The 15,490-nt window shown below is 42.4% G+C and overlaps 1 protein-coding gene across 1 annotated transcript in view; it reads left to right on the top strand.

The window, feature by feature from the left end:
- ccdc88ab (coiled-coil and HOOK domain protein 88ab) overlaps window positions 1–15,490 on the top strand; it is a 266,369-nt gene that overhangs the window by 48,726 nt on the left and 202,153 nt on the right. Inside the window, exons 5-7 of the mRNA XM_078229887.1 lie at window positions 6,081–6,139; window positions 7,793–7,876; window positions 8,864–9,004. Of these exons, the coding sequence (XP_078086013.1) occupies window positions 6,081–6,139; window positions 7,793–7,876; window positions 8,864–9,004 (284 nt within the window). The remainder of the gene's footprint in view (window positions 1–6,080; window positions 6,140–7,792; window positions 7,877–8,863; window positions 9,005–15,490) is intronic.

Raw genomic sequence — 15,490 nt, 5'->3', positions numbered from 1 at the left:
ATACAGAGCCCATAATCTAATTCCCGCCAGTAGGGGGAGTGGGCAGAGCCTATTCATGCTGTGAAGCCGGCTGCAGACTGTTGGGGTGCTATTGTGCATGTGCCCCGATCTCCCAATATATCGTGTACAAATGTGTACTGGGAGAACTGTCAACTCCCCATCCTCCAATGCAAAGTTTCTCTCCCCCCCCCCCCCCCCCCCCATTGACTTCCCCCCCCTTAGGCCCTGCCCCCTTGGCCCTGGCACTGCCAGGCTGATACTGCCCAAGGAGCACTGCCCACGACCACCCGTGGGGCTTCAGTGGCCTCTGGTCTCACCAGCGAGGCCATCACATTTGGTCCCCATTGGTAGGAACTATCTGTGATTCTTGTTAGTGAGGATCTCCACCGGCGAGGTCAGAAAGCTAAATGAGCCCGGACTAATACGTCCACGGCTTACTAATAACATTAGAATGAGCTTACAAGTTGCTTAAATCAGCCTTAGAACAAACAACAAAGAACAGTACAGCACAGGAAACAGGCCCTTCGGCCCTCCAAGCCTGTGCCGCTCCTTGGTCCAACTGGACCAATCGTTTGTATCCCTCCATTCCCAGGCTGCTCATGTGACTATCCAGGTAAGTCTTAAACGATGTCAGCGTGCCTGCCTCCACCACCCTACTTGGCAGCGCATACCAGGCCCCCACCACCCTCTGTGTAAAAAACGTCCCTCTGATATCTGAGTTATACTTCGCCCCTCTCACCTTGAGCCCGTGTCCCCTCGTGATCGTCACCTCTGACCGGGGAAAAAGCTTCCCACTGTTCACCCTATCTATACCCTTCATAATCTTGTACACCTCTATTAGATCTCCCCTCATTCTCCATCTTTCCAGGGAGAACAACCCCAGTTTACCCAATCTCTCCTCATAGCTAAGACCCTCCATACCAGGCAACATCCTGGTAAACCTTCTTTGCACTCTCTCTAACGCCTCCACGTCCTTCTGGTAGTGCGGCGACCAGAACTGGACGCAGTACTCCAAATGTGGCCTAACCAGCGTTCTATACAGCTGCATCATCAGACTCCAGCTTTTATACTCTATACCCCATCCTATAAAGGCAAGCATACCATATGCCTTCTTCACCACCTTCTCCACCTGTGTTGCCACCTTCAAGGATTTGTGGACTTGCACACCTAGGTCCCTCTGTGTTTCTATACTCCTGATGACTCTGCCATTTATTGTATAACTCCTCCCTACATTATTTCTTCCAAAATGCATCACTTGGCATTTATCCGGATTAAACTCCATCTGCCACCTCTCCGCCCAATTTTCCAGCCTATCTATATCCTGCTGTATTGCCCGACGATGCTCTTCGCTATCCGCAAGTCCAGCCATCTTCGTGTCATCCGCAAACTTGCTGATTACACCAGTTACACCTTCTTCCAAATCATTTAGATATATCACAAATAGCAGAGGTCCCAGTACAGAGCCCTGCGGAACACCACTGGTCACAGACCTCCAGCCGGAATAAGACCCTTCGACAACTACCCTCTGTCTCCTATGGCCAAGCCAGTTCTCCACCCATCTAGCCACTTCTCCTTGTATCCCATGAGCCTTAACCTTCTTAACCAACCTGCCATGTGGGACTTTGTCAAATGCCTTACTGAAATCCATATAGACGACATCCAGGGCCCTTCCTTCATCACCCGTTTTTGTCACTTCCTCAAAAAACTCCACCAAATTTGTAAGGCACGACCTCCCTCTTACAAAACCATGCTGTCTGTCACTAATGAGATTGTTCCGTTCTAAATGCACATACATCCTGTCTCTAAGAATCCTCTCCAACAACTTCCCTACCACGGACGTCAAGCTCACCGGCCTATAATTTCCTGGGTTATCCCTGCTACCCTTCTTAAACAACGGGACCACATTCGCTATCCTCCAATCCTCAGGGACCTCACCCGTGTCCAAAGAAGCGACAAAGTTTTCCGTCAGAGGCCCAGCAATTTCATCTCTCGTCTCCCTGAGCAGTCGAGGATAGATGCCATCAGGCCCTGGGGCTTTGCCAGTTTTAATGTTCCCTAAAAAACCTAACACTTCCTCTCTTGTAATGGAAATTTTCTCTAACGGGTCAACACCTCCCTCCGAGACACTCCCGGTTAACACGCCCCTCTATTTCGTGAATGCCGATGCAAAGTATTCATTTAGGATCTCCCCTATTCCCTTGGGTTCTAAGCATAATTCCCCTCCTTTGTCCGTGAGAGGTCCGATTTTCTCCCTGGCAACTCTTTTGTTCCTAACCTATGAATAGAATGCCTTGGGATTCTCCTTAATCCTGCCTGCCAAGAACATCTCGTGACCTCTTTTTGCCCTTCTAACTCCCCGTTTGAGTTCTTTCCTACTCTCTCTGTATTCCTCCAGAGCTCCATCTGTTTTCAGTTGCCTGGACTTAACGTACTCCTCCCTTTTCATTTTAATCAGATCCTCAATTTCCCTGGTTATCCACGGCTCTCGAATCCTACCTTTCCTATCTTTCCTTTTTACAGGCACATGCCTATCCTGCAGCCTTATCAATAGTTCCTTAAAAGACTCCCACATGCCAGACGCGGACTTACCCTCGAACATCCTCTCCCAATCAACATCCACCAATTCCTGCCTAATCCGGTTATAGTTAGCCTTCCCCCAATTTAGCACCCTGCCCGTAGGACAGCACTCATCCTTGTCCATTACTATCCTAAAGTTAACAGAGTTGTGGTCACTATTGTGCCCTTACCAGGCACAAAACCGATTGCATTGGCAGAAGGGGGCTGGTAATATCGGGAGAGGTGAGAAATCGGGCATGAGCCCAAGTTTTTGCCCCCCATGTTTGCCACACCGGTACGCTACTCGATTAGTGCAGTGAGGCAGAAAAATCCCGCCCACAGACTTTACAACTCCCTGCATACAGCTTTGTCATAAACGGGTATTTCAAGGTCTTTGAAGCTCGGGGTTCCCGGGATCTAAAGCTGCATCAGTATTCCAAACTGTGTTTGCTGTCTGAACATTAACTCCTTGGCTGTGATGATCTGTGAAACACAGTATAGCGTTTGTATTTTTCTCATGTCATCTCTGGTTCTTTTGTTAATCACCTCGGGTTCTCAACTGTCTGCTGATAGGAACAGTTTCTCCCCATTTAAGCTATCCAGACCCCCCCTTGATTTTGAACATGTTTATCAGATTTCCTCTCTACCATCTCTTCTCCAAAGAGAACAACTCCATCTTCATTAAGTATCTCATCCACTAAAGCATTTTTGTACATCTTTTCTGTATCCCCTCCAAACCATCACAACCTTCCTATTGAAGTTGAACTAGTTTTTATGAAGGTACATAACTTGCTTTTGTACTCTGTCCCGATTTGCAAAACACAGAGTTTTAACAACACCAGGTTAAAGTCCAACAGGTTTATTTGGTAGCAAATGCCATTAGTTTTTGGAGCGCTGCTCCTTCGTCAGATGGAGTGGAAATTGTGTTGTTAAAATTCTTACTGTGTTTACCCCAGTCCAACGCTGCTATCTCCACATCCTGATTTGCAAAATCCAGGATTCAGTATAATTTATTAACTACTTTCTCAACCTGTGCTACCACCTTCAATGATTTATGCACCTAGACATCAGTCGTTCTGCTCCTGCATTTCCTTTGGAATTGTATCAAGAAGAAGGGTGATAGCTTGAGGTGAATTGGTTACACTGATGCCCAGACTTGCGATAACTGTTGTGAGAAGTAGTCTACAGTCATACATTTACTTATTATTTTTGTTTGGCACCATAATTCATGTTTAGCCTATATTCAAGATACGTCAACCGTATATTTTTCAATGAACATATGCATTTTTATGGCTGTGCTCGCATTAGGCGCAGGCCTTAATTTTTCTTTTTGGAATTGCATGTTTCGGGTTATACTCGACTTGTAAGTGGGTACATGGGATCAAGCAGGCCAAGAAGATGCGTGTGAGTTTAAGAAGACCACAAGGAACAGACTGTAAAGCAACTAAAAACCAAAATAGGTTCTCTTGCAAAAAGGTTGAAGTTATAAGCTGTTTTCAAGCTAAAAGTAGTAGCATGTGCTAACTTGTCGAATAACTGTGCTGCAGTGAGAAAATTCAGCGTTAGTGAAAAACTGGTATGAGACTGGAGGAAGGATTCTCTGCTTAGAGAACGCCAAATGATCTCTGGAGGATGATTATGAAACAGAGTTCTTCTGATCAAGAGTGGGGATCCTTATGATAATGTCATAGTCCAAGTACCTCAGGATAGATTTGATCAATTCTGCATCAGATGCTGAGGATGATGAATTTGATTGTAGTTTGAACTATACTTGTAGAATTATTTCATTAAATAAAGACATGACATGATTTAATTTGAATTACGGATAAATTTTGTTTCCACATTTCAAAATGGCGACCACCTACACCAACGCGAGTGGTTCACAGTTTATACTTGGTGTATATATAGAATACAACGTGGGAAAGTGTGAGGTTATGCACTTTGGTAGGAAGAATAGAGGTGTAGACTATTTTCTAAGTGGGGAAATTGGAAACACAAAGGGACTTAGCAGTCTTAGTTCAGGATTCTCTTAAGGTTAACTTGCAGGTTGAGTTGGCAGTTAGGAAGGCAAATGCAATGTTAGCATTCATTTTGAGAGGACTAGAATACAAAAACAGATGTACTGCTGAGTCTTTATAAGACCACATTTGGAATATTGTGAGCAATTTTGGGCCTGTATCTAAGGAAAGGTGTGCTGGCATTGGAGAGGGTCCAGAGGAGGTTCACGCGAATGATCCCGGGAATGAAAAGCTTGACGTAAGAGGAGTGTTTGAGGACTGAGTCTGTACTCGCAGGAATTTAGTAAGATAAGAGGGGATCTCAGTGAAACTTGCAGAATACTAAAAGGCCTGGACAGAGTGGACGTGGGGAAGATGTTCCCATTAGTAGGAGAGACGATTCAAGGGCGTGGTTTCAGAGTAAAAGGACAACCCTTTAGAACCAGGATGAGGAGGAATTTCTTCAGCCAGAGGTTGGTGAATCTATGGAATTCATTGCCACAGAAGGCTGTGGAGGCCAGTTCATTGAGTGTATTTAAGACAGAGATAGGTTCTTGACTGGCAAGGATATCCAAGGTTACGTGCAGAAGCGGGGAGAATGGAGTTGAGAAACTTATCAGCCACGGTTGAATGGCGGAGCAGACCCAATGGGCCGAATGGTCTAATTCTACTCCTGTATCTTGTGGTTTTATAAGGCTGACCCTTTTTTTTCATAAACCTTCAAAGGTTGATTTCCACGCTGTGCTCTACAATATATTAGAATTGTATTGTTCATTCATGGGTGTAAATCAAGGGCCCCTTTTTTATGTTGCATTATATTTCTGTTTGCACATACGCTATAGGGAGCAAAATCTGGATTGAATGACAATAAAAACATTGAACCAAAGGTGAAATGGTGCAGTGTGCATCTTAACGTTTGCTTCAGTTGCATTTTTGCATTTTGATCTTAAAATATACTTTGTCTGCCATTTAAAACCTGCATCATAAATGAATTGCTTAGGTTGAGTGTCTGTAATCAAGAAGATAATGGCTTGGCTTTCACAGCGAATCCTGGTAGCAAATGATTTGGATCATTCCTATTTAGGACATGTAATCATACCAGCAGTGCATGACATGCACAACAAATACAAAGGATTGATTACAACACAATAGTCCTAGTGTAGGTTACAAATGAAAATAATCTGTTTTCTTATTAATATGTACATTGAGGTTGGGTTATTGCTGTGAAATCACATCTATATTGGACCACAGTTCAAAATGTATTTGGCTAAGATAGGAAATTTTTGGTTTCTTTATTTTCCCTTTTGCATTGGAGTCATGGGCCAGCAATGGTTATACCAATCTATCTTGGGAATTAGCGATGTCTCCCTTTATGTTTATGCAGTGATCAGACTACAGATTAATGTTTGATTTATATTTCCTTCAAGACCTTTGTACTATTACAATGAATAGAACTGCAGATTTTTTAAAAAACTTAGCCAGTTTGTAGGCAACTAGTGATTTACAGTGATGGTTGATCTGTTTCAGAACAGGGTATTGAAGAGATGAAGAAGCTTCTGCTACTTCTACTAGGCTGTGCTGTTCAGGTTGGTGATGTCTGTGTTCTATTTTTAAATAAACTCACTTTTGCTTTTTTGTTTCAAGAAAAATCAGGCCCAATCTACCAATCCTTTCCTGATAGGTATACACATGCATTTTTGGTATCATCCTTGCAGATCATCTTTGCACTCTCCCCAATGTGTCTCTAACATTTTATAATGTTGCAGCTAGAACGTCTCATAATACTGAACTGTGATCTAATCAAGGTTTAAAATAGGTTTTGCCCAACTTCCCTCCTGTTCAATTCGATCCCTCCAGAAGTAAAGCCGAGTGTTAGGTTCGCTTTTTTATTGTTTTTGCTGACTTGCGGCAATCTTCTTGTGACAGAAATACAGAAATATTTGTACTCTGAGATCCCTTTGTTCTACCCACCTAGACTCTCTCCTTCAAAGTAATAAATTACCCCATCCCATTACCCCTTCTCTCAACTACCCCCCCCTCCCATTTTTCCTTCCAACACGTGCTACCTCACTTCTGTTAAATGTTTACCAGTTATTTCCCCAGGTTTATTAATGTCCTCTTTGGTACTTGACTATTTCCTGCTCTGCCACTCCCAATTTGGTATTAACTGCAAATTTAGAAATTGTGATGGAAAATGTCCACATTGTCAATGGAAATTATGAACCACATTGATTCTTTTGAAACACTGCATGTCATCTTCTGCCATTGAATTACTGCCCTTTATTCCTATCTTATGGCCAGCTAGCAATCCATTCAGCCTCATGTCCCAGACTCCATATTCTCTGACCTTAATCATGATAAAGGGCCTTTGGTCTTTCCCATCTTGTACAAGTATAAGTTGTATATGCTGATCAGTGAGCTAGTTTGCTCTCAGCCACTTCAAAACTTATGCAGCAAGTTTGCTCCATCTCTGTCAACCCAGAAAGGATTGCCCTGGTTCTGTTGATCTTCTTTCCACTTTCTGATGGAGTCCATTCAACAGTTTCAAATAATGAGGTTCCATGTGAGGGAATGAAAGGATTTTCATTTGACAATGGCTGAATTGTTTTTTGCTCAGGACATTTTCAAATGTTTGAGTCAGAGCATGTCTTCTGTGCTTTGGCACAATGACCCTTGCCTCTGTTTTACTGGTTGTTCATGTTCCCTAGCATTCTTGTACTGTGTTTTGGTGTTGTATTGGGATGTTCAGTTATCCAGAGATTCTGTACCTGCAGAGGAAGATTAACAGTGCATTAAATAACATATTCGGCCAAGTGGTAAATGTTTGTGCGGGATAGGTCTGACGCTAGCAGTTTCTTTGTGAGCTCAACCTTCATCCCTGTAGTCTTGGCTCCTCCAAAACCCACTCTGTTGAGATCAATAAACCCTCCTTGGTTATTCCCACCTCCAGAAAGCAAGTGGCCACCAGATTATTAGAAGATGAGGGTAAAGAGCCTGAGCGTTCGTCTGAACTTGAGCTCAATCAATCTGCCAGAGCTCTGGATGTTTAATTTTGAGTGTTATATTGATTGCATTATATCATTTTCAACATCATTGCCGTAGGATGAGTCACTTGCCTCAAATCTTGTAAAGTCTGAATTTCAGATTTTTTTTGGTTGGGGGGTGGGGCGGGGGTGGTTGCAGCTTGTCCTGAAAAGAAGCTGGATTTAATGATCAGAACGACCTTTGTTTTATTCCAGTGTGAGAGAAAAGAAGAATTTATTGAGAGGATAAAAAATCTTGATTTTGATACAAAGGCTGCTGTTGCAATTCACATTCAAGAGGTATGTTCTGAAAATACAATATTTTTATACTGACTTGGAACTAACTGTAAGATGGTCATGTATAAAGATATCTGATGCGAATCTGGACGTTTTGAGTCATCATGCCCTCTGGACCCTTGTCCCCAGCCCCCAAATGTTTGTGGAATCTCATGTTAAATATGAAACTTTGGTGAGCTCCTGGAATATTGCCTGCTGCTCTAAATGTATATCCTATCATTTAGAAGAAAGGACTAGAAAATGTGAGGTGGAGAGCAGAATGTATGTATGATTTAAATGGTGTCATAGGACATTAGAATTGGTGAATTGATTTGTCAATTAAGAAAGGTGACCACTTCCATATGACTGCCCCAATCTGACCTGACTCCTGTCCACTAAATCCTACTGGCAATTTCTTTACAGTCTTGGAATATTTATGTTGGAACAGTTATGCATTGCAGTAAGATAAAAGAGAATTAATGTAAATTACTTCACTTACCATCTGTCTTTATGCTTGAAAAGAAGTTCAACCTCTATACAAGACTAAATCCCCCATTTTTTTTGATATCGTGGAATTTCAAGCTGTTTTATTTTAAGTACAGTACTCTTGCTATTAATATTTAGATTCAACTGTTGCCTTCTGCAGGCAGGAAGTAAAGGCACAGCAGCCTAGAGGAATCACTTGAGAACCCAGAGTGGATATCTCTTAAAGTATCAGAATCCTTCCCATTCTCAACCTTCTCCCATCCCGACCCCACAAGTTATGACTATAATTGTATCAATGTGTGCAATATTACTTTATATAGAGGTGACAAAATCTCAATGCTCAAAACTAATTTTAGAAGTGATGTTCTATCTTCATTCCAGAAATGGTAACTTTAAATGTGATGTTATTCACAAATAAGCATTGCTGTAAAAAGTTAGATGCTTGTCATTTCAGTATGTTTACAATGTACACAAAATACACTTGTATATCATTGGAAATCATAATTCACTTTTTATGTTATGAAGGTGACTCACAATCAGGAAAATGTCTTTGATATGCAGTGGATGGAATTAGCTGACCTTTCCCGTGAGGACCTCAATTCCTTTTCCAAAAAATTGGCAATTCAGCTGAAAAGACTTGTGGATGAAAGAGATGAAAAATGTGAGGTACAAAGGCCATTACTATTCCAGAAAAAATGTTAATCAGAGATGACCTTATTTAATGTTACAAAAGGGAAGTTAATTTGAGATTTTCCACAGAAGTCATTTTTAAAAAATAGTTCATCAACAATAATGAATTACATCATTCATTAAGCAGCAGTTAAACAATGTAGCTCACAATTAAATACATACTGCAAACAACTAAAACTGGGAAAACTTTCATCTTTGGCACTTTGAATGTTAGACTGAAAATAGTCCATACTGAAAATAGTTTTCAGTATGGACATAGTTTCCAGTATGCCTTGCTGGTAGCGTTGCTTGGTATGTTAGTTGGAGGCATGGGTCAAGTGGGACAGGAAATTGGGCAGTAAATCTTAAAGCTACTCACTATGCAAATTAAACACAACTTCCTCGGACCCATATAAAATTGAAGTGTCTGGCTAGTATATTTTCAGCAAGGAGTCTAACAACACCAGGTTAAAGTCCAACAGGTTTATTTGGTAGCAAACGCCACTAGCTTTCAGAGTGCTGCTCCTTCGTCAGGTGAGTGGGAGTTCTGTCACTCACCTGACGAAGGAGCAGCGCTCCGAAAGCTAGTGGCATTTGCTACCAAATAAACCTGTTGGACTTTAACCTGGTGTTGTCAGACTCCTTACTGTGTTTACCCCAGTCCAACGCTGGCATCTCCACATCATAGTATATTCTCAGCATTAAATAATATCAGGAATTTTCTAGGTAGTTCTCCCTATTGGTTGCATTAACATTGGTGAAAGATCTTCAGAAAACTCCATTTTTGTAGTGCATCTCGGGTATTGATGAATCTTACACCAAATATACAGTGCCCAGTCTGAAAATGTTTTAAGAAAGTTTTTGTTAATTTCTTAAAGATGTGTTATTCAGGGTTTCTGTCTGGAGCTTCCTAAACTACATCATCTGACTTCTTGTGTATTTTTTTGTTTTCATGCAGCTTATTTCAATAGTTTACAATTCATTTGGATAACTTCAAGAGTTTAAGGAATATCATTATTAACATTTTGAGGATTACCATTGACCAGAAACTGAACTGGACTAGCCATATAAATGCTGTGCCTATCAGAGCAGATCAAAAGCTAGGAAAACTTGGCAAGTAACTCCCCTCCTGACCCCTTGGTCTGTCCACCATCTATAAAACGCAGGTCAGGAGTGTGATGGAATACTCTCCATTTGCCTGGATGAGTGCAGAACAACACTCCAGAAGTTCAACACCATCCAGGACAAAACAGTCTGCTTGATTGTTACCACTTTTTCCACAAGTGTTCAATCCCTCTGCCACCAGTGGACAGTGGCAGCAGTTTGTACCATCTAAAAGATGCACTCATAGAAAGTGAGATCATAGAAACCCTACAGTGCAGAAGGAGGCCATTCGGCCCATCAAGTCTGCACCGACCACAATCCCACCCAGGCCCTACCCCCACATATTTACCTGCTAATCCCTCTAACCTACGCATCTCAGGACTCTAAGGGGCAATTTTTAACCTGGCCAATCAACCTAACCTGCACATCTTTGGACTGTGGGAGGAAACCGGAGCACCTGGAGGAAACCCACGCAGACGCGAGGAAAATGTGCAAACTCCACACAGACAGTGACCCGAGCTGGGAATTGAACCCGGGACCCTGGAGCTGTGAAGCAGCAGTGCTAACCACTGTGCTACCGTGCCGCCGCCACTGTAGGAACTCACCAAGTTTCCTTAGACAGCAACTTCAAACCAATGGCCACTGCCATCTAGAAGGACAAAGGCAGCAGATACCTGAGAGTACCACCTCCTAGAGGTTCCCCCCAAATCACTCACCATCCTGATTTGGATTTGTATTGGTGTTCCTTCATTGTTGCTGGGTCAAAATCCTGGAATTACCCTACGACTAGAGAGGGGGCAAAACCTGACCTCTTGGGAAATAAGGAAGGGCAGGTGACAGATGTGTTAGTGAGGGATCACGTTTTGGTACCAGTGACCATAATTCTATTAGTTTTAAGATAGCTATGGAGAATGATAGGTCTGGCCCAAAAGTTAAAATTCTAAATTGGGACAAGGCCAATTTTAATGGTATCAGGCAGGAACTTTCAAAAGTTGATTGGAGGAGTCTGTGGGAAGGCAAAGGGACGTCTGGTAAGTGGCAGGCTTTCAAAAGTGCGTTAACCAGAGTTCAGGGTAAGCACATTCCTCTTGGAGTATAGGGCAAGGCTGGTAGAAGTAGGGAACCCTGGATCACTCGGGATATTGAGACCCTGGTCAAGAAGAAGAAAGGCACATGACATGCATAGGCAGCTGGGATCAAGTGAATCCCTTGAGTATAAAGGGTGTAGGAGTAGAGTTAAGAAAGAAATCAGGAGGGCTAAAAGGGAACACGAGATTGTTTTGACAGATAAGGCAAAGGAGAATCCAAAGAGCTTCTATAAATACATAAAGGGCAAAAGAGTAACAAGGGAGAGAGTAGGGCCTCTTAAGGATCAACAAGGTCATCTATGTGCAGATCCACAAGGGATGGGTGAGATCCTAAATGAATATTTCTTATCAGTATTTACTGTTGAGAAAAGCATGGATGTTAGGGAACTTGGGGAAATAAATAGTGATGTCTTGAGGAGTGTACATATTACTGAGAAAGAGGTGTTGGAAGTCTTAAAGCGCATCAAGGTAGATAAATCCCCGGGACCTGATGAAGTGTATCCCAGGCCGTTGTGGGAGGCTAGGGAGGACATTGCGGGTCCCCAAGCCGAGATATTTGAATCATCGATAGTCACGGGTGAGGTGCCTGAAGATTGGAGAGTGGCAAATGTTGTGCCATTGTTTAAAAAGGGCTGCAGGGCAAAGCCTGGGAACTATAGGCCAGTGAGCCTCACATCTGTGGTGGGTAAATTGTTGGAAGGTATTTTGAGAGACAGGATCTACAGGCATTTAGAGATGCAAGGACTGATTAGGGACAGTCAGCATGGCTTTGTGAATGGAAAACCATGTCTCAAATGATGTTGTATACATGGACTTTAGCAAGGCCTTTGACAAGGTACCGCATGGTAGGTTGTTGCATAAAGTTAAATCTCACGGGATCCAGGGTGAGGTATCTAAATGGATACAAAATTGGCTTCTGTCGAGGTGGTGGCAGAGGGTTGTTTTTCAAACTGGAGGACTGTGACCAGCAGTGTGCCTCAGGGATCAGTGCTGGGTCGACTGTTATTTGTCATTTATATTAATGATTTGGATGAGAATATAGGAGGCATGGTTAGTAAGTTTGCAGATGACACCAAATTGGTGGCATAGTGACAGTGAAGAAAGTTATCTCCAATTGCAACGGGATCTTGATCAATTGGGCCAGTGGGCTGACGAATGGCAGACTTGAAGATAATGAGGATTTTAAAATTTTTGCATTGGAACCCAGTGCAGAATTTCGAGCATGAATGGTAGTGTAGGACTGAAGTACAATGCTCGAGTTTTATTAAGTTGAAATGTCAGAAGGGCTGAGTTCAAGAGGCTGTTGAAAAGAAAACTGCAGTAATTTCAATTGCATAACTGGCTAAGGCATGAATAAATGTTTTGGTGACAATGACTTGAGATAGATAAGAGTAGAGAGAGGATTGCTTTCTAAGTGGAAAAAATGATTTTCAATTATATAATGAATTCTAAAGACGATGCAGGAAAGGGATTCCTGAGGGTGTGCATATACAAATTTTGAATATGGCAGAAAGCTATTAAAAAAACATATGAACAAACAGCAGGAGTAGGTAATTCAGCCCCTCAAGCCTGCTCTGTCATTCAACACGATCATGGCTGATCTTGTCTTGGCCTCAACTCCACTTTCCTGCCTAAAACCCTTCAACCTATTACTAATTAAAAATGTCACACTGTGTAACCGCCACTATTTGGCCTAGGCTTGCAAAATCCTACTATCTATCCTCGCTTGAGACAATTCACACCTCTTTAACCTGTGATTAGCCCTCTCTCCACTCACATTGTCTGTACCTGTAAAGACTTGATTACCAGTAAAGACTCGTATTCCAACCATTATCTTGCAATTGAGTCTTTGTTTATATATGCCTTGTTTGTGAACCCAACTTTCCACTCATGAAGGAGCAGTGCACCGAAAGCTCGTGATATCAGATAAACCTGTTAGATTTTAACCTGATGTTTAACCTACTTACTGTGCTTACCCCAGTCCAACCCCAGCATCTCCACATCATTAAAAATCTGTCTGTCTATCTCAAATTTACTCAATGTCCCAGCATCCACAGGACTTTGGGGCAGTGAATTCCACAGATTTTATTATTTATATATATATCTCTCTCTCTCAATTAGATCTCCCCTCATTCTTCCCTCAAAATATAGGCCTAAACTACTCAATCGCTCTTATGAATCCCTGCAGTACAGAAGAAGCCAGTCTGCACTGATTCTCTGACAGAGTATCTTATCCAGCTGCCCCCCTCTTCATATGACAAACCCCTCATCTCTGAAATCAATTTAATGAACCTCCTCTGAACTGCCTCCAATGCAACTACATCCTTCCTCAAGTAAGGGGACCAAAACTGTATGCAATATTTCAGGTGCAGTCTGACTAATGCCTTGTACGTTGCAGCAGCACTTCCCTATTTTTATACTCTCTCCCTTTAGCAATAAATGCCAGATCCTCAGTTTTATAAATATAGGCATTGAGTACAAAAACAAAGATGTTATGCAAAATCTTATTAAAGATTAGGCCCCAGTTGTCATCTGGTGGCTAATTCTGGGCACCACACATTTTAGGAAGAATGTCAAGATCTTAGGAGAGGATTGAACAGAGAAGATTTAGCAGAATGATACCAAAAATCCTCTTGGGGGCCATTAACGTTTAAAGAAGTCCAAACACCTAACAATTAACCGACAAAATTACACCACAAGATGTTAGTTTTTAAAACAAAACTATTGTGTATATAAAGGGAAATTAAATAACACAAGCACCACTAACTCAGCACTATAACTTAGCATCATAGAATCATACGGTGCTGGAGAGGCCCTTGGGCCCATTGAGTCTGTACCGACATGTTAGAAACACCTAACCTCCCACCTAATCCCATTTACCAGCACTTGGCCTATAGCCTTGAATGTTATGACGTGCCGAGTGTTCATCCAGGTACTTTTTAAAGGATGTGAGGCAACTTGCTTCTACCACCCTCCCAGGTAGTGCATTCCAGACCATCACCAACCTCTGGGTAAAAAAGTTGTTCCTCACATTTCTCCCAAACCTCCTGCCCCTCACCTTGAACTTGTGGCTCTCGTGACTGACCCTTTGATTTGATTTTGATTTTGATTTGGTTCAACTAAGGGGGAACAGTTGTTCTCTATCCACGTCTCTCATAATCTTGTACACCTTGATCAGGTCGTCCCTCAGTCTTCACTGATCCAATGAAAACAATCCAAACTTTTCTTCATTATTTACATGTTCCAACTGAGGCAGCATCCTGGTAAATCTTCTCTGCACCTCCTCCAGTGCTTTCGCATCCTTCCTGCAACCAGAACTGCACACATCACTCCAGCTGTGGCCTCAAAGTTCTTTACAACTCCAACATGACTTCCCTGCTCATGAAATCTATTCCTCGATTGATAAAGGCAACTATTCCATATGCCTTTTTCATCATAACTTCACCCACCCCTGGCAAAGGTGCAAACTTTACTCTGGTGGGGGGATATCAATGTCCACCACCAAAAGTGACTTAATGCCATTCAAATAGCTTTTATGTAATTTTAATTTTTTTCTGGATTTTAAACAACCCTTGTTTATTTACTAAAAGAAACTTGGGATAGCGACCAAAGTTGATACCTTTGAAGTGTGGTTTATTCGAAGCTAAGTAACGGAATGTGCTACGAATAAATTTTTTTTTTAGAAAATTGTGCGGGTTAGGTTGGCCGTGTTTAATTGCCCCTTAGTATCAGAGGATCAATAAGGTAAATACCTGGGGTTACGGGGATAGGACCTGGGTAGGATTGTTGTCTTTGCAGACTCGATGGGCTGAATGGCCTACTTCTGCACTGTAGGGATTCTATGATTCTTCTACTGACCGAGTTAGTCGGGTCCGAAAGGATATAACCGCTAGACTTGGTCTGCAGCAGGTGGTGAGGGAACCAACAAGAGGGAAAAACGTACTTGATCTCATTCTTACCAGTCCGTCAGCTTCAGATGCATCTGTTCACGACAGTATTGGTAAGAGTGACCACTGCACAGTCCTTGTGGAGACCAAGTTCCGCCTTCACTTTGAGAATAACCTCCATGTTGAGTGGCACTATCACCGTACTAAATGGGACAGACTTCGAACAGACATAGCAACTCAAGACTGGGCACCCATGAAGTGCTGTGGGTCATCAGTAGAACCGTACTCAAGCACAATCTGCAACCTCATGACCTGGCATACCCCACATTCAACCATTACCATCAAGCAAGAGGGTCACCCTTGGTTCAATGCAGCGTGCAAGAGGGCATGCCAGAGCAGCACCA

Source organism: Mustelus asterias, chromosome 15 (assembly GCF_964213995.1).
Source record: "Mustelus asterias chromosome 15, sMusAst1.hap1.1, whole genome shotgun sequence".
Taxonomy (NCBI): Eukaryota; Metazoa; Chordata; class Chondrichthyes; order Carcharhiniformes; family Triakidae; genus Mustelus; species Mustelus asterias.
The sequence above is the reverse complement of the archived record's forward strand: the minus strand, read 5'-3'. Positions and strand labels throughout refer to the sequence as shown.